The sequence below is a fragment of the Suricata suricatta genome, chromosome 17, assembly GCF_006229205.1.
Source record: "Suricata suricatta isolate VVHF042 chromosome 17, meerkat_22Aug2017_6uvM2_HiC, whole genome shotgun sequence".
Taxonomy (NCBI): Eukaryota; Metazoa; Chordata; class Mammalia; order Carnivora; family Herpestidae; genus Suricata; species Suricata suricatta.
This window is the reverse complement of record NC_043716.1, coordinates 13,307,383-13,326,607: the sequence shown is the minus strand read 5'-3', so window position 1 is coordinate 13,326,607 and position 19,225 is coordinate 13,307,383. Positions and strand designations below refer to the sequence as shown.

The window sequence follows — 19,225 nt, the reverse complement described above, 5'->3', positions numbered from 1 at the left end:
CGCGTGGGGCGCTGAGCGGAGAGGCGCGGAGGCGGCGAGGACGCGCAGGGGGCTTGGGGGACAGCTCCGCGTTGCCTCTCCGCCACCCGCCACACCATGGGCAGCGCGGAGGACGCGGTCAAAGAGAAACTGCTGTGGAACGTGAAGAAGGAGGTAAAGTCGGGGCAAGGACCCCCGGGGGCTCACGTCCCTGCCCGGGCTGCCTGGGGTAGGTGGGGGGCCCGGAAAGGTTCACACCCCCAACCCTGGCACTAGCGCTCGCGGGCCTGGGCCGGGCGGGGGCGGGGTCCTGGACCCGCTGCGGCTCCCGCCTCTCTCCCGGAACTGGGGGCAGCACCCCTCTGCCCGAGGAGCCAGGCTGGCGCGCCGGCGCTTGTTTGCTCGGCGATCCCGCAGTTCCCCGCCCTGTGACGGCAACAGCGCTAGGAGACCAAGGTCGGGGGAGGGGTGGTGGAGATTTCTGAAGAAGTGGTGCTGCCCTTTCATTGCCCAAGCTGAATGGGCAGGGGCGGGGCCCCGCGAGGGCCTCAGACAGCGCTAAACGGGTGGTTTGGGGGCTAAGCTCTGGTTTGCCCTACACCCAAGATTCGGGGATCCCTCTGGGAACTGAGTCGCGGCTGAAGGAGGGTTCGTCGCACACCTCACTGTTTCTCACTCCACGCCTACCTCCCTACTCAGAGACCATGGAGGGGGGTAGTGGTGGTGGTTGAGAATGATTTTTAAGACTCAAGATTTTTTTTTTACCCTGGTTTGAGGATCCGCACCCCAAGTGTCAGAAAGAGAAAAGAGCCCTCCCCTCTACTAATGTCCTTTACCTTGACCCTCCCCTAAAGCCCATTTCAGTTTCATCATGTTGGGGGGGGGGGCGGGTACCCATATGAATGACTCACCGCACAAATGGGAACTGGAGAGCTCAAACCTGCAGCGTGGATTAGAATGGATTAGGCCTTGGGAACCATGAACTTGCAACTACCTTTGTGGTTTCTGCAAACTCCATGAGGGCAGAAAACCTGTCTGTTTTGTCCACTACTCTGTATCCAGGACCTGGCACACAGTAGGCATTCAATGAATATTTGGTAAATAAATCTACTGATCTTAGAGACTGTAGGATCTGTGCAAATGCATAACCTTTGAATACTCGACCTAGCTGTGTGACTTGAATAAGTTACTTAACCTCTCTGATCTTATTTTCTTTATCTCTGAAAAAAAGATGATGATATGTATCTCATATATTAAAGTTTGCCATAATGGTTTCTTTACCCCTTCCTAGAGCTTCAGGATTGGAGAAGACTCTGGGTTCTCATAAGCTCTTGGAAGTCTTTAGATGGTTCTGCATTAACTACAGTCTGGCTGCTGTGCCCTACCTAACATTTCTTTGTGCCCTTCCCTCTTGTTGGCAAAGAAGTGGTCAAAGTCCTCACCTTTCCAGCTGTGTGTGAAACGCTCCCTCTTGAATTTGTGTGAAGTGGCCAAGAGCGTATTTTAGGTTAGGAGTACATCAAATCAGCATTTAAACTAAACCCCTGCCCTGGTCTCCCCAAGCAAAAGGGCAATCCCAAGTCACAGTGATTATCCTCAGGAAACAAGCAGTCTAGTGACAGAGACTCATATGAACAGTATAAACAAGAAGAAAGAAGTAGCCATACCTAAACCATGGATGGATGTGCTAGGATTAGTTTCTGTGCTCCAAATTTAGGGTTGGTCAGGGACGTAGGAAAGATTTCTGAGAAGACCATGATTTTTTTTACAATACTTAGAAGGCTGTTTGTACTACTCTAAGAATGATTCCTAAACAGATGTGAGAAATGTCCAAAATATGATACAGCGATGTATGTTACCTGACCAAGTTTAATCTCCAAATTCTTAGTTCCCTTCTCCCTTTAGCACTTGAGTTAGAGAGAAATATATCCTTTCCTCTTCTAGAGTAGAGGAAGTGGGGATAATTGTAGGCAAGGCTGACCTTTTTTTTTTTAAGTGATAGCTTAAAAAATTTTTTTAATGTTTTATTTATTTTTGATACAGAGAGAGACAGTATGAGAGGGGGAGGGACAGAGATAGAGGGAGGCACAGAATTGGAAGCAGGCTCCAGGCTCTGAGGTGTCAGCACAGAGCCCAACGTGGGGCTCAAACCCATGAACATGAGATCATGACCTGAGCCGAAGTGAGAGGCTTAACCAACTGAGCCACCCAGGCGCCCCAAGGCTGGCCTTTCAATACAGAATTTCTGATATAATTCTAAAGTCATCTATAGATCCTTCTAACCCCCAGATCTGCCCCACAAGTCTGTTTCAGATGCCTGCAGGTCTTTGAACTCTGACTTTCTGCTCTGTTTAATAAAAACACTTCTTGGAATGTGATCTAGGAAGCTTCTAACAGTTTAGAGTGCAGGATCAATCTGATTCCCCTCTACCTAACTGCGAACCATGAGCAGTTTCAGTAGAGAGAAGCCTCCAGGTCCTTTTTACCTCCTCCGCAGGCTTTAGAAGCCTTACCACTCTCCAGTCCTCGGTGCGGGTCTTGGGAGCAAGGGCAGCATCAGAACATTGTATGCCTTGGCCAAAGAATGGCAAAGACACACTCTGCCCAGAGCCTACTTCATCTGTAAGATTTTACAGTGGGGTTGGAGATAATCCATCCCACTAATCTCCAGTATTAGTATCTGTCTCTTGGCAGGTTCCCCCAGGACATCAAAAGTGCTTGGCTTCAGTGTTGGGAGCAACTAGAACCTCCTACGTTGCTGATGGGAGTGTAAATTGGCACAACCACTTTGGAGAGCTATTTGGCAAAATCTAGTAAAGTGGAATATATGTATCAGGAATTCCTCTTATAGAAATAAAAATGCAAAGAAATGAGCGCCTATGTTTACTAAAAAACATATTTTTAATGTTCATAGTAGCACTATTCATGACAGCCCCAAATTGGAAACTACCCACATGGCTAGTCCACTTTATGTTAACATAATGGAGAATGAACAATCCACAACTACATACAACGTGAACGCATCTTATAATCTCACCAGAGAGCAAAAGAAATCCAGTCACAAAGCACTACATATGCACTGAGTGATTTCATTGTAGAATATAAAAACCCATAAAATGACTGTACACTGTTAGAAATCAGGAGAGCAGGTGTCCCTGAGGGGTGTAGTGAGTGGAAGGAAACATGACTGGGGGGGGGGTGTTCAGGGGTACGTGTCACATGTTCTGTTTCTTCATCTGGATGCTGGTTTCACGGGTGGATTCAGTTCGTGAAAATTCATCAAGCTGCGTAATTATGACATATACCCATTTTTGTAGTTTTATGTACATCAATAAAAAAGGTGTGTGTGTGTGTCTGGTTTTTAAAAAGTGCTTTCTTAAAGACATGTAATTGCTCATCTTACATGCTATTTGGAAGCTTTTATACCCACGTAGGAACACAAACATCAGGGCTTTATCTAGACAGAGAGAAGGCAGGGCTTGCAAGCATGTGGAGAGTGTCTCTGAGGCCTGGGTAAACCTTGAAGAAGATGGAGTAAATGAGGAGCAGGTTGTTTATCTACAGCCTATAATGAGCTAGTTTGTTTCTAAAGGACAGTATGTCTGCCCCAAAAGCTCTTCTCCAGCTAAGTACCCATGAGCAAAAAGCATCCTGTCCTTCTTCTCCACAGCAGGGTGCTTCCTCCTGGACTGGAACGTCTACACTGATTGTGTAGTGTGCTTATGACATCTCTCTTCCTGGTTGCCTTTCCAAGAAGACATTGCTTCCTCACCTCTTCCATCCCTATTTACTATCTATTCTGCAAGTAGATAGTAAACCCAGACCAGGAGAGCAGAGCCAAGCTGTTTACTTGCCCACAGGCCTTTGATCGGAAAAGTAAGATGCTGCCCATTTGTCCACAGGTGAAGCAAATCATGGAGGAGGCTGTCACCAGGAAGTTTGTGCATGAAGATAGCAGCCATATCATTGCTCTGTGTGGTGAGTGATGCGGGCAGTGGGAAGAGGGTTCAGAACTGAGGGGCCAGGGAAAGAGGAGCCTCAGGTTTAGTAGTTTTCAAATATGGCTACAAATTAGAGTCAGCTCTGAACCGTTTGAGATCTCCCTGTGCCCTGTCCTGACCTACTGAGTTAGAACCTCAGGGCCCAAGGATTTCTATATATATTTAGTTCCCTTGGTCTTTAGTGTGCATCTGAGTCACCCAGAGAACTTGTTAAAACACAGATTCCTGGGTCCCAACCCTGGAATTTCTGATTCTGATAGGGCTGGGTTGGGCCTGAGAATTGGCATATCTGGCAAGTTCACAGGTGGTTCTGAGCTGCTGGTCAGGGACCATGCCTTGAGAACTACTGACCGAGGTCATTCTGGTCTGGGAACTACTGCTCTGGCTTATGTTTACTTTAACTTTGGGGGAAGGGTTTGTGTTTTGGAATGCTTTCCATGCCGCATCTACTTTCTAACCCACTTGTGTTACTCTGGCATTCCCAGTTCTCCAGGCCCTGGGTTGGGTGCATGAGCTACAATACGAGGGAATGCCAAAGCCCTCCCACCTTAGAAGGGAGAATGTTGGTAATAAACTTCCTCCTCATCTGAAGACTTCTGCCTTTACAGGGGCTGGCCAGTCTCTATACACAATAGAGTTTTCCTGGATTTCCAGGAATTTTATCTTCCTTTCAACTCCCTTTCTGAAGGACAGTTTGCCACCTCCGTGTTGTTTTCCTTGGCTTCTGAAATTGGTGTTGGGGATTGGTGGAAGGAAGGCTGTGTTTTTCTAAGAGGAGGGAGTGAAAGGAACAGACAGTAGCATGGTGGGGCACATAGAGCTGCCTAGCAGCAGTCCAGCAACAAATGCCGTGGGGCCGCCATGTACCAGATCCTGCTCTCTGGACAGGGAAACAGCAGTCACAAGATGGACAGAGTGTCTGCCCCAAGGGCTCACAGAAAACACATGCACACATAAATATATCCTGTAATAATAAAGGTGTGGAGAAAACTAGAGTTTGATGAGAGATAAGAGAGAGCGATCGGGGAGAGACGGCCTGTGAGCAGAGCCTGAGTGACACACTGATTCAAGTGAAGCCTGGTGCTCTGCTTAGTGAAGTTATCTTGGACAAGTTTCTTAACTTCCATCACTCTTAGTTTGCTCCCCTAAAAACGGGTGGTGATTCCCACCTCAAGGTATTTTCAGAGGGATTGAGATAATGCATGAGAACATCTCTAGCATTAGAAGAGCTCAGGAAATGTCTGTCTTTCCCTCTCCTTTGGATGTTGACACTGAAACTAGGTTTGTAGGATTTCAGTTCCTACCATCTCCCTTTTGCATCAGTTTCCTGGTTCTTTGAGATGATGTTATGATTCCCAGGGTTACAAGGAACAGTCTAATCTCACCTTTCCTCGGGCAGAACCTATGTTAGGGGAGAAGCAGTGGTCTTGGAGTAAGTGGCTTTGAAGAATATTAGACCCCTACTCCTTTCCACCTGTGTTGTGTGCCCCTGACATCAGCCACTGTTTGTTGTTGCCACCGGAAGGGCTCTATTGGCGACCCAGTTATGTATGCATGGCTTGATTCCTTATCCAGAGCACATTCAACAAACAGAAAACAGAATAAAGTAGCGCAGCAGCTTGTGCATGGGAGCCACACGTGGGTGGCCGAGGGGGAATAGGGGAAAGTGAGGCAGAGAGAAAAGTTGTGGGTATCCCACATCCAGGCCAATTAGGATGAGAAGAAACTCAGCTCTCCTCTGATCAGTCCAGGGCCCCCCCAGGAAGCAACGGAGCTTTTGTTTTCGTCTCCTGCCTAGAAGCCTGGGGCTCTTCCCAGCATGCAGGGATATTACCCTCAAAAAACAATGATGCTTCTACTTTTAGCCAATTTTAGTTGCTGAAACAGAACAAGGGTCTATCAAATAGACCCAAGTCTCCAGGATTGTAAAGTCAGCCCTGGAGCAAGAGGAGCCCCATTCTGCAGGATCTCAGGAGGTGCTTTAGGTCTCCTAGCACAAACCTAAATAATGTCTACAGTCAGATGGAAAAGGTCCACACAAGAAGCTGTCTGGGGGTGACACTGCAGGCAGTGGTGCCGGGGACTGGGGTGAACTGAATATTGCTTGCCACTACTCAGCTTCCGCAGGAATGCCAGCCCAGGCTTGCCATGGCCTTTGTTTTTCTTAAGAGAAGCCAGAAGTCTGGGTTTTTATATGAAATTTCCCAATTTTTTTTTTACTGTTTATTTCTTTTTTAGAGAAAGAGAAACATAAGTGGAGGGAGGGGCAGAGAGAGAGGGAGACTCAGAATCTGAAGCAGTCTTCAGGCTCTGAGCAGGGCTTGAACTCACGAACCATGAGATCATGACCTGAGCCAAAGTTGGTTGCCTGATCAACTGAGCCACCCAGGTGGTTCCTGAAATTCCCTGAAATTCAATTTTTAAAGACTAATAACTAACTCCCATTTTTATATACTATGTTTATTTTGAGAGAGAGGGAGAGAGAGAGAGGATCATCAGTATAAAGCCTGATGTGGGACTTGAACCCATGAACGGTGAGATCATGACCTGAGCTAAAGCCAGATACATAACCAACTAAGCTACCCAGATGCCCCCAACTAATTCCCATTTTTAAAAAATCTGTGGGCCAAACAGAAGGCATCTCCAAGCCTCTGCCAGTTGACTGCCCCTGCCTTGGGCTCAGTGTGGAGTCACTGAGGAGAATGCTAGCAGGAGGAGCTGTCAGTATAAAGCTAAGTCAAGCCAGTAGGAGAAAGGCATCCTTGGGCTTTGTCAAAACTGGTATTCAGTGGTGAGGTAAATCCCAATTTGGGTTCAAAATAAGATATGGTTAAAGCAATGATTATCAAACTGTTTTCCTGTCTGCAAGCCATTTGCATGCATCACACAGTAGAATCACAATTAGGGATTCTTGGGAAGAGGCAGAGGGAAGAATAGATGCGTACTGATGGAAAACTACCCCTCTGGTGTTTTGGAGATTCTGATATGTCAGTCTCCTTCATCCCTGGGCAAATGCTCAGAAGTGAATTTCTGAGCTGAAGTAGATCCAGTCTTACACTGACTGGGTTGTGCTGTTGTCCTGGTCTCGTCCAGAATCCAACTTTGTTCTGTGAGGAATTGGAGTGCAAGGAAGGTGCAGAGAGATCTGAGCAGAGCAGAGGCTGTGAAGGCTGGATTAACCACAGAGTGACCACCTACCCTGGAGTTTGGAGAGCACTGGGGCCCCGGGGCCCTCTGCTCTGCTCTGGCCCCTCTCTTCCTGGCAGAGGAGGACAGGGCCTGAGCAAGATGAGTTCCTCTGAGCTTCCTTAAAATAGAGATATTTGAACTGGAAACAGAATCTTTCTGGGGAGCCTTAGAAAGGGAACTGAAAAGGAGCGCCTGGGTGGCTCAGTCGGTTGAGTGTCCGGCTTCAGCTCAGGTCATGATCTCACGGTCCGTGGTTTCGAGCCCCACGTCGGGCTCTGTGCTGACCGCTAGCTCAGAGCCTGGAGCCTGCTTCAGATTCTGTCTCCCTCTCTCCCTGACCCTCCTGCTCACACTGTCTCTCTCTGTCTCTCAAAAATAAATAAACATTAAAAAAAGAAAAAGGGAGCTGAAGAATCCCTGAGTTGAGTCCTGACCCTGGGCAAACCCAGGAAAGTTGCGCTAAACCCCTGTTCCTCTTACCACAGGAGGAGAGACTCTCCCAGGACTGGTAAGAAATGTGATTTTCATGCGTGTGTGTGTGTGTGTGTGTGTGTGTGTGTGTGTGTTATGGTTATTCCTAAACCTGTTCGTCCAGAAGCTGGTCAGGCTCCTGTAGGTAGAAACCTTGTGAGGCTGCTTTGCTGGTAAGCCCTGGTTGACAGGGAGGGGTTCTCTGCGTGCTGTTCTCCAACCACAGAGCATGGCTGTCAGCATCAGGCCTGTGAGACTGCCTATTCCCATAGGTGGAGGCTGGGGCTTGGAGAGTAGGCCCAAACCTACGACTGATATCACCCTTTTATCTTTAAAAAGTCTTGTCAAGCTTGCATTTTGTTCATGGTCTTTGAAACATTATTATTATTATTAAGTTTACTTATTTTGAGAAAGAGAGAGAGTGTGCGTGCATGTGCAAGGGAGGGGACAGAGAGAGAGAATGCTAAGCAGGCTCCATGTCCATCAGCGAGGAACCTGACATGGGGCTCGATCCCATAAACTGAGATCATGACCTGAGCCAAAATCAAGAGTCAGATGCTTAATCAACTGAACCACCCAGGAGCCCCTGAAATTTTTATTTTAATGTAAAGACGTTTGAATCAAATTAATGCTCCTTGTTTTCCCTGTGGCTTCTTAAACCCCCAGGTGTAGTCTGATATCTCCTGGCACCCACTCTCCCCAAGGGCAAGGTATTTTTAACTTTTGCTTGTGGGCAACTCAAGGTTGAAGTCAAACACCAAACTGTCCCAGGTTTCCTCTTTGAACTCTGCATTCATAACAATAATACACATACTTTAAGAGAACACATCTGTTCCCTTCCCATCAGGGTTCTGAGGTAATTCAGGTATCAACCCTAGAGCACTAGAGAAGCCAGCATTTCTCTGGACTTTCCCTCATGTCTGGGTGTGGCTGCCTCCACAGTATTTCTGTGTGCTCTATTCTGATTGGGCACTGAGTTTGGATTTTAAACTTTGGTGGGTAGAGCAGCTTTACAGAGAGGTTCCTGGCCTGGCACAGCAGGTTCTCAGACTCTTAATGTCTTCTTTCCCAGAATGCTTTGGGGTCAGCCTTGCCCCTCAGTTTCCAGGTTCCTGGCTCTCCCACACTGATCTTTAGATCCTCAACCTGAGGGTTGTTGCTTCAGGCTGAAGATGAGCTGTAATCGGAGACAGAAGTGGAGCCTATGGAGCTGGGAACTGCATCAGGGCTACCCGCTCCCTGTTGCTAAGCAGCTTTCATTAGCTGGAAGGTCTGCAGCGGTGAGCTCCTCTGGGGAATGGCAAGGAGATGCTAATGAGCTGGGTGAGAAGCAGGTGCTGTGGAAGGATTGCGTTTCACCTGAGATGTTGCAGCCAGAGATACTTCAGCACATTCTGAGATTCCGACTCCAGGGAGTTTTTAGTCTGTCTCTTTTCAATGAAAGGGACTCCTTTTCACTTCTTCCCACCCATACTGAATGAACAGCTCATTCTCATGATATCTGGCTTCTGCCTTTTATCTGGAAACCATCAAGTAGGAAGGAAGGCCCTCTGGGTAAGTGGCTCCTCTCACCGTCTTGGAGCAAAGCTGCGGGCATATGGTGATGGTCAGTAGCTGAGACACTAAGTGTGTGACCCTGGCCACAGCAGCCCTGAACAGCTCTGAACGTGCCCGGGAAGGTTGGTATAAAGACTAAAGGAGGGTAAAGCACCCAGCACGGAGCCATGTAGACAGTAGGTGCTCAATAAATGTTGCCAGCAGCAGCAACTTTCTTTGTTCTTGAAAGTGATCCTACAGGGAGCAGGGATGGGTGAAATCTGTGAAGGGGAATAAGAGTACTGACCATGATGAGCATTGAGTAATGTTGAATCATTGTATTGTACACCTGAAACTAAAATATGTTAATATTTAATTAAAAAACAAAAAGTGACCCTGGGGGTACCTGGGTGGCTCAGTTGGTTAAGCATCTGACTTTAGCTCAGGTCATAATCTCACAGTTTGTGTGTTCGAGCCCCAAGTCAGACTCTGTGCTGGCAGCATGGAGCTTGCTTGGGATTCTGCTTCTCTTTGCCGCTCCCCTCCTCGCTCTCTCTGACTCTTTTTCTCTCTCTCAAAATAAATAAACTTCAAAAAAAGTGACCCTAAAACCTTCCCCATCAAGTTTCCTAGAACCTTCTCCAGGATTCCATATGAAAATCCATGTTTCTGAGAGAAGTATCTAGACAATCAGAGAAATTTGAACTCTAGGAATTCAATCAGGGAACTTAATAATATTAGGAAATTTTTATTAATCTTGTAGGCACAGTCAAGGTGTTATATACATCTTTTCAAAGAGTCTTCTTTTACAGATACCAATGAAATATAGATAAAAATATATAACATTTAAAATTTGCTTCAGAATAATCTGGGAATAAGTGAGAAAGTATTTGGAGGTGGTATGGTTGGAACAAGATGGGTCATGACTTAACCATTGCTTAGGCTGGGTGATGGGTACATGGGGTTAATTCTATTGTCCTGTTTTGTATATGTTTGGAATTTTCCATAATGATTTTTTAATGTTTATTTATTTTTGGGAGAGACCGCAAGCAGGGCAGAGAGAGAGGGGAACAGAGGATCTGAAGTGGCTCTATGCTGACAGCAGAAAGCCCGATGCAAGACTCGAACTCAAGAACCATGAGATCATGACCTGAGCTGTAGTCCAACACTCAACCAACTGAGCCACCCAGGCGCCCCATAATGATTTTTTTAAAGGAGGAGGGGCATCTGGGTGGCTCAGTTGGTTGAGTGTCGGACTCTTGACTTCGGCTAAGGTTTTGATCTCACAGTCATGAGTTCAAGTCTTATGTTGGGCTCTGTGGTGGGCGTGGAGGGCATGGAGCCTACTTTAAAAAAAAGGAAAGAGAGGGGAAGAGGATGGGAAGAGGAAGAGATAAAATGAATATAGACAACTCTTTTGAGAAATTTACATAAAAGGGAGCAGCTAAATGGTTCAATACCTGAATGGGATACAGGACCAAAGGGAAGTGGTAGTAATGGTGTTTGGTGGTGGTTGTTTTTTATGTTTAAATACAAATGGGAATTATCTAATAGGTCAGTATTAAAGATACAGGGAAGAGAAGTGATGCTTGTTGGAATGATGTCCTTGAGACATAAAAGGGGCTGGAACCCAGTGTGTAGGTGGCGGTAGAGAGGAGCAGCCAGACCATCTGGAGGGACAGAGAGAAGGCAGGGGATGGGCATGAGGTGCAGGGGAGAAAGGCACCAATGTCCATGGTCACCTTCGGTGTACTTGAGAAGAAATCAAGGAGCCCTTTGTACCTCTGCATAGCCTGTGAGTTGTAGTCACTCACCACCTACTGAGATGGGACCTAATCTTTTACATACTTGCTGCTGAAGCTCAGAGAGGTTTAGTGGTTCACACCAAGTCAGATAGCTAGTAGGGAAAGTAGCCAGAGTTTGAACCCACATGTGTCTTGCTCAAAGGCCTGTACTGCCCAGGGATGGTTCTATCCGTGTGGCCTACCTAGGAGAGGAGCCTAGAGGTGTGGGGTATTGAGAAGAGGCCCCTGTGGAGACATAGCTCACATCACCAAACAGTAGACTCATGGTGTCCAGAGATACTCTGGGACACAGTGAGCCCCTTGCTGAGCTGAGTGAGGCCAACGCTGGCCTGATTCCCTGGGAAGCCATTGTGAACGCTATACGTGCAGATTCTGCCCTGCATCTCCATCAGCGCAAAGAAGATGGGTCTGTGCATTAGGAATTTCATTTCCCTCCCTGCTGCTTTCTGGAATCCGGGCAGTGCTTTCTCCTCACAATGAAAGTCTGCATGGGAGAGTTGCTTTCTTATTTCAGGGCGCTGAACAAGGCTGATTGCTCCCAAAAGCTGAAGCAAACAGTCAGCATCACTAGTGCCAGCCAAGAGAAAATGTACTCTAGTTACCATAGAAATGCTCATTCCAGGTGGAAGCAACTGTTATAAATCCCTGTGGAAACAGCCAGCCAGGGAAGTGGGGAGAAGAGGGAAAAGAGAGGAAGAGGATGCCTGGCCTCTCTTTGCTCTTCCCACTTCATCTGCTACAGACAGTACATCACTTTTCCCATTGGCAGTTGGAAGAAGTTCCTACTTAAATTTTTTTTTTAAATTCTTTTTATGTCTTTTATTTATTTTTGAGAGACAGAGAGAGACAGAGAGAGCAGGGGAGGGTCAGAGAGAGAGTGAGACACAGAATCTGAAGCAGGCTCCAGGCTCTGAGCTAGCTGTCAGCACAGAGCCCGATGCGGGGCTCGAACCCACGAATTGTGAGATCGTGACCTGAGCCGAAGCCGGACGCTTAACCAACTGAGCCACCCAGGCGCCCCTACTTAAATTTTTTTTAAATGTTTGTTTATTTTTGAGAAAGAATGTGAGAGAGAGTGAGTACAAGTTGGGGAGGGACAGAGAGAGAGGGAGACACAGAATCTGAAGCAGACTCCAGGTTCTGAGCTGTCAGCATAGAGCCCAATGTGGGGCTTGAACTCATGAGCCATGAGATCATGACCTGAGCCGAAGTCAGATGCTCAACAGACTGAGTCACCCAGGTGCCCCAAATGTTTATTTTTGAGAGAGAGAGAGAGAGAGAATGCAAGAGCGCACACGTGCAAGCAGAGAAGAGGCAGAGAGTATCTGCAGCTGATTCTGTGCTAACAGCAGCAAGCCCGATGTGGGGCTTCAACTCACAAACTGCAAGACCATGTCCTGAGCCAAAGTTTGGATGCTCAACTGACTGAGCCACCCAGGCGCCCTAGAAGTTCCTACTTAAAAAGAGGCTGCTCACCCTTCCCATTCCTTTACCTCCAGGGAGGCTGCTCCTCTCCTGGCTGTCTTGTTTCCACAATCCAAGGCATTCAGCTTTTAAAAATTCTACTCTGGGGGGAAAACTTGAAAATTAATTTAAGATTACGAATAGATAGATAGATAAATAAATAAATATTCTGCTCTCGGGGCACCTGGCTGGCTCAGTTGGTTGAGCATGAAACTCTTGAGTTGGGTTGTGAGTATGAGCCCCATGTTGGGCATAGATTACTCTTATTTTTATTTTGTATTAAAAATTTTTTTTTTAATTTTTTAAATGTTTATTTGAGAGAGAGAGAGAGAGAGAGAGAGCATGTATGGGGAGGGTCAGAGAGAGAGGGAGACACAGAATCTGAAGCAGGCTGTAGGCTCTGTCACAGAGCCTGATACAGGGCTCAAACCCACGAACCGTAAGATCATGACTTGAGCCGAAGCTGGATGCTTAACCAACTGAGCCACCGAGGCTCCCTGGAAAAATTGTTTTTAATATTTATTTATTTTTGATAGAGTGAGCCGGGGAGGGGCAGAGAGAGAGGAGACAGTGCAAACCGCAACGTGAGGCATGAACCCACAAACCATAAGATCATGACCTGAGCCAAAGTCAGATGCTCAACTGACTGAACAACTCAGATGCCCCTAGAGATTACTTTTAACAAATTGTTTTAAATTTTTAAAAAAACAAGTAAATAAATAAAAATTCTGCTCTAAGTAGTATCCTCAAAACTCCAGGACCCAAAGCAGCCACCTGTGTCTGGCTGCCCCACCCAGCACATTCCTCCCTTGAGTTCTCTATGGCAACAGCTGCAGCCGGACTCCCCCATTGCACAGATGGCAGACGGCAGAGGTGGGGGAGCAGGAGGTACTCGCCACACCTGCTCCTCCCAATACCATCCCATCTTGGTTCAGCGCCTTGGGCTTAGCCTTCGTGTTAGGCTGTGTTAACTCTGGATATCATGTCCCTGTATCTTAGTCAACTGGCCTAGTTCTCCGAAGGCCATTCAGTGGATCCCCCTGTTACCAGGCCCCTGGGCTGCTGGGCACAACTTTAAATATAGGTATGTGAGAGCCAGGGCTGCTGCTGGGGCACCCCAGGCTGGCTGAGGACCCTTCTCAGTCACTGCTGCATGTTCTGGACAGCCATCATTTTAGTCCATTAAAAAAAAAATTTTTTTTAAGTTTTATGTATTTTGAGGGGGAAGTGGAGAGAGAGAGAATCCCAAGCAGGCTCCATGCTGTCAGCACAGAGCCTGACAACACAGGGCTTGAACTCACAAACCATGAGATTCCGAGCCAAAATCAAGAGTCAGACGTTCAACCAACTGAACCACCCAAAGCACCCCAGTGTTAGTCCATTCTTGTGACACCTCAGCTTGTCTCAGCCCACACTGAATTGTTTCTCTGGTCCTTGCCCAGCCCGGACCACTTGTGGCTTACCTAAGCAGAGCCCAGGTACTCCTCGGGCATAGGGAACCAAGCCAATTGGGAGGGATTGCTGCGGAAGCTGGTGAAGGACTGGGTGCCCATGGACAGACCCAGCCTTTCTGAGTTGTGTGAGTTTTGATTCACCTCCAAGCTAGATAAAGTCTCTAGCATCATTTCATGATAGAATCGTGGTATCTGGGTTGGATGGTCACTTGTCTAGTTGTGATAATTATTATTCTGAATTGGTAACGTATTATCTGGTTCTCAAAACTGTACAGAAGATATACAGTGAAAAGTTTATTCCTTTTCCTGCCACCATTTACACATCCCCCCACTTGCCCGTTCCCACAGAGGTAACCACTACACTTTTGTTTCTTTTATATCCTTCCAGAGTTTTTATCCTAATAAAAGAAATTATATTCTTTGTTTAGTACCCATGCACCCTTTTTGTAATGAAAAGGTATCCAGTCATACTGCTCTGCATCTTGCTTTAGGAGACTTTTCATTGTTAGTTCTTAGAAAATATCCTCATTCTTTTGCAGAGTTATATCATAATCTACTGTATGAATGTCCCGTATATACTTAACGTGTCCACGTTGACGGACACAAGGTTAGTTTCCAGTCTTTTGCTGTTGTAACTAAGTACTCTTGCAGTTATAGCTGGAGGCTAGATTCTCAGAAGAGGGTCGGAGGTTACTTGCAATGATGATAAGACAGTGCCACACTCTCTCCACGGGAGTGGTGCCATTCAGCTCTTCCCACAGCAAGGTCTGAGAAGATGCAGTAACTCCTGGGTCCCTTCCACCTCTATCTACCAGTGTCTCCTCTTTTCTAAATTAGACTCCTTGGAATGGTTAAATTAGTATGTAAGGAGTTGTGGGAGCGGCCCTCTAGGATTCTGTTAGCACTTGTGCTCTCCAGCCCATTTAGCTTTTATTAAGCCCCATAACTTAATAGACTTCATTGGGACATCAGAGGCTGGTGAGGGAAAGTTCCAGGGCTAGTCTGGGCCTGTGATTCCCAGCTTTTCCCTCGGTAGATGGTGCCAGACCTTTTGGGAGAGGACATGTTCATAGCAAGTTTCTTGCAGTTTCCTGGGCCTTCTTGTCAGTTGGATGGGATGACAGAGTAGAGAGGGGAGCATGACCTCAAAGTTCCAAGAGCAAGGAGAGGGGTGAGAGGGTTATGCTTGTTGAATCATGTCTGTTTCTCTGTTTTGATTCATTTACCCAAATCTTTCCACCCCAACCAATGATCAAAACCAGTGTTGATTTTTTATTAATTAGTACACCGAACTGGTTGATGTCAGGGGTGTCTCACCCCTCTTCTGGTAGATCCAGAGTGGCTGTGGGTGGTACCGGGACCCAGTGGGATAGGGAGTCCCGAGCCTTCACTTAGGAGGAGGGGCTCAGCTGACTTGGTACTTGAGTCATGATCAGCATCTCCTGCCACGGCCCTCCCCGCTAGGGTAGGGTCATGGTGGCAGTCTGAGGCAGAAAGCTGAGTAAGGAGCTGGCGTTTTGTTGGGCCTCTGGGCCTTCAGTCAGGAGAGAGAGGCTTGGGCCTCTGGCTGCTTGTTCCTGGGCAAGGGTGCTTGACAGTCTGTGACAGTCCCCTCTCTGGGGACTGAGGGCAGGAGGAGAGTTGGGCCTTGTTGCTAACGGCTCTGCAACCGAGTTCTGAGTGGTGTGTGCTGTACGTTGTGGGGCAGGGAGCATCTTTATACTTGCATCTCTGAGTTTCAACCAGCGGAACCATGTGTGGTTCCGGGCAACCCAAAAGTCTTAGAGCAGGGATTCTAGAACTTTTGGGGCTCATGTATTCTTTTAGAAGCTAAAAATCTTGAATCCTTTACCCAGACAAAGAGCACTCACCTGATCATGCTGGAGCACACCAACGATTTTGTATGCAATATCTGGGGGTCTTCGGAAGACACAGAAGCCCATCCACAAGCCCTCAATTCCCGATCATTGTTAGTGTTACTATCATTATGTTAGTTTATGTTACTATTTTGCCTACATGCTGCACACAGTATTTTTCATTGCACATGCTGACTTTCTGCGGTAGACAGCCCTGCTTGAATGGAGAAGAACAAGTGTAGTTTGAAAAGTCACTGCCCAAGGAGCCCATGGAACTGGGTTAAGAATACCTGGCATCGATCGTTTACTTTGCTTGGAAAGTAGAGAGTTGAGAGGGATTTTTCCTTCCCCAGCCATTTCCTGGCACCTTGCCTGCATTTCACAGAAGGAACGTAGGGGCTGTAGGGGGAGAAGGAGGGTACTAGGCATGATGTTTGGGCTTCTCTACTTGCAGTAATTGCTAAGGAATGCCTCCGCTCACCCCAGAGAGCCCTAATGCCTGTGTTCAGAGACTGCCTGAGAGGGTGGGTGAAGCCAGGCGGGATGCGAGTACTGCTCCCCGCCATTCCCAGGCTCCCCAGCCTGGCTGCATTTGCAGTCTCCTGGGGGAAGGTGGGAAGGCTAATGGCTCATTATGCCAGCAATTAGTCACATCACTGAGGCACATGATTCCCTGCAGGACTGGTGCCACCTGCTGCTACTCTGGCCGTGTTCAGTGCTGCTTCTCTCCGGAGCACTCTGAATGGGGCGTACAGTCCCAGGAAATGGTCACCACTCTCCTACAGGTGCTGCAGCCCCAGGACCAAGAGGCTGGGACTCACTCCCCCGTACACCACAGGGCCACACAGGACCTCCAGAGACCAAGGGGACAGCCACGGAGTAGAATATGTGGGCACTTAACCAGAGATTCCCCCACATGCCCCATACATGTAAACGTATAGAAAGGTCTGTCTGCATACACATGTGTGCATACGTGTATGAACATGCTATGAAGGAGAAGCTGTGCCTTTTACAAGTAAAATAAAGTCCTCTGAGGCCCAACCAAGGAGGAGCTCAGAAGGAAACACGTAGGAGAAGGCGGGCCTGCCTTGTTTCCCCTCCCTTGGGATGCTCTCACTGGGTCTGGCCTCCAGGTTGGTCCCAGGTACTCTCTCCAACTTTTTACTTCAGTACAAGAGCAGGCCGCACAAAACCCTTATAGCACAGCAGTGACTGCCTGCCAGTTACTAAAAATGTAGACAAAAACCAGGTGAGAGCCTAGGGTCACTGGTCATTTCCTAAGCTCAGGCTTCATATTCTAACAGCACTAGTCACAGTCGACTTGGGAGGCCTCAGTTCCCCTGTTTCTGAGAAAATGGCATCTCCGCCCACCTCTGGGCAGCCTGAGGTCCTTTCTCTGATGTGCCCTCTCCCATTCCTGCCAGGTAGAGGTCTTGCAAAAACCTAGCCCTTGTAGCTTAACTGAGGCATAGGATCTTGCCAAAAAGGGCTGAAGGCTCAGAACCTGACAAGGATCGAGTACCTCCTACATACGAGACCCGTGCAAGGGCTTTATGCACTTCATCTCATGTAACGTTTCACACCAGTCCTAAGTAGCCCCATTTCACAGATAACAGCAGACTCAAAGCTTTATCACCCACATTTCCCAAGAGTATTGAGTGACCGTGCTAAGCTCCAGACCCTATTCTGAGTCCCCCCTCCAGCACAGTACTTGTCAATCCATGCAGAAAGAGCATCTGTGACATGAGGGGAACCCTCCTCCCACCCATGACACCCCCAACACACCTGGAGAAGGTGAAAGGGACTAGGCCACGGTTTAGTTCCTGGCTCTGCCACTGTGTGACTACAGTCAAATCCCTTCCCCTTTCTGGGTCTTTCTCTCCTTGACAATGGCCTCTTTGATAATGGCCAAGTACCACCCCCGTACATACTAATATTTTTAGGCTATACACGGGGCAGCCCCCCACCCTTTTCCACCAAGCCCTTCCTGTAGGATCCAGATGGGAAGAATAAGCCTAGCCCCTAAAAACATGAATGAGTTGAAGGGAAACCCTCCCAGCATGGGAAATAGAAACCTCTCACTGTCGGCTGCAGGGCTCATCAATAATTCAGGGGTTGATGTTGGGTCTGATCTCTGCAGTGGCCTTATCAATATTTCAGCTCCTTCCCAGAGCCCTGTTCCTTAGCAACCACATCATCCATACTTTCCAGGAGGGCTGCTGGGCTGTCCTGTAGGTGCAGTCTGTGCTTGCCCTTGCGGGCAGGGGAGGAGCCACTGGGACTCGCAGCTTTGGGCCTCACAGTCCTGGGGGTGTTGGTGCATACAGGAGGCATGTACACACTAGGCGAGGGACAGGGAGAGGGACGGCATGGCATGTCAGCCCCTGCAGGTCCGCCTTGGCCAGGGGCAAAGAGATCGGGAGGGGAATTTTGGGAGGTGGTCAAGGTATGTCTCCATGGCTTGCCTCAGACTGAAACCCCTCCCCTCATCCCATGGGTCAGAGCCTGCCCTTGCCCCTCTGCTCTCTGTAGGTATGAGGAAGAGGAGCGTTTCTTCCTTTTCCCTTCTTGCCTGGGTTCAGGTGCTGGTTCCCTTTGTGGCTCAGGTGCAGTGGAGGCTTGCCTCCTACATCAGCTGAGACGCCGTGCTGCCGGCTTCCTGCGCAGTGACAAGATGGCAGCCCTGTTCACCAAGGTGGGGAAGACATGCCCAGTGGCTGAGGAGATATGCCACAAGGTTCAGGAGCTACAGCAACAAGTAGAGGGCAGGTGAGCCCCAGGCCAGCTCCTCCCATCCCTCCCTTCTGCCCTTTGCACTTGGCACTTGCTACTTCCCAGGTTGGCTTCCTGAGCTCATCTCTTGCTGGGCCCCTTGGGTGAGAGACCAGCCTAAGGGCGGGGGGTTGGCTCCTTTTGGACAAAATGCCCCATCTCCCCACTTCAACCCCTCATCTTAGTCCTCTAGGTTCTTGTGGCACCAAATTGCTCCCAATGCCACCCATCTGGGGCCTACGCCCAGGCCCTCACACTTATGAAGCCTACCCTTTCTTCGCAGGAAACCCTCAGCAGGCAAACAGGATGCCCTGCGGAGACAGGGCTCTGCCAGTGGGAAGGCTCCGTCTCTCAGCCTACAGGCCTTAAAACACATATGGGTACGCACAGCGCTCATCGAGAAAGTGTTGGACAGGGTCATGCAGTACCTCGTGGAAAACAGCAGGTGACCGCCCCATCCCCCAGGCAGCCCCTCTTTGGGGCCCACCTCCTGAGCAGCTCTTCAGCCTTACCCCTCAGCATGCTTGACTGTCCACAATAACCAATAGGTATGCCCGTCTTCCCCTCTAGCACCCCAAAGGCATACACCACACTAGGCACCCCACAGAGAGCTCAGTCCTTTGGACTCACTTCTTAGTGATTCACATGAATGTGGCCTTTGTGGGGATGTCCCTACGTGGTGAGCTTGACTGCCCTAG

General features: G+C 48.3%; 1 protein-coding gene across 8 annotated transcripts in view; it reads left to right on the top strand.

The window, feature by feature from the left end:
- The first annotated feature begins 6 nt into the window (after positions 1 to 6).
- SGSM2 (small G protein signaling modulator 2) overlaps positions 7 to 19,225 on the top strand; it is a 41,929-nt gene continuing 22,710 nt past the window's right edge. For 6 of the 8 annotated variants that reach the window (XR_003904340.1, XR_003904341.1, XR_003904339.1 and 3 more), the window contains exons 1-4: positions 7 to 153; positions 3,882 to 3,957; positions 18,338 to 18,524; positions 18,811 to 18,972. Coding sequence is in view for 5 of the 8 variants with exons in the window: in XM_029926820.1 (XP_029782680.1) it covers positions 97 to 153; positions 3,882 to 3,957; positions 18,338 to 18,524; positions 18,811 to 18,972 (482 nt within the window). In the remaining 3 variants the exon portion in view is untranslated. The remainder of the gene's footprint in view (positions 154 to 3,881; positions 3,958 to 18,337; positions 18,525 to 18,810; positions 18,973 to 19,225) is intronic. The other 2 variants (XM_029926821.1, XM_029926819.1) reach the window with 1 other exon arrangement.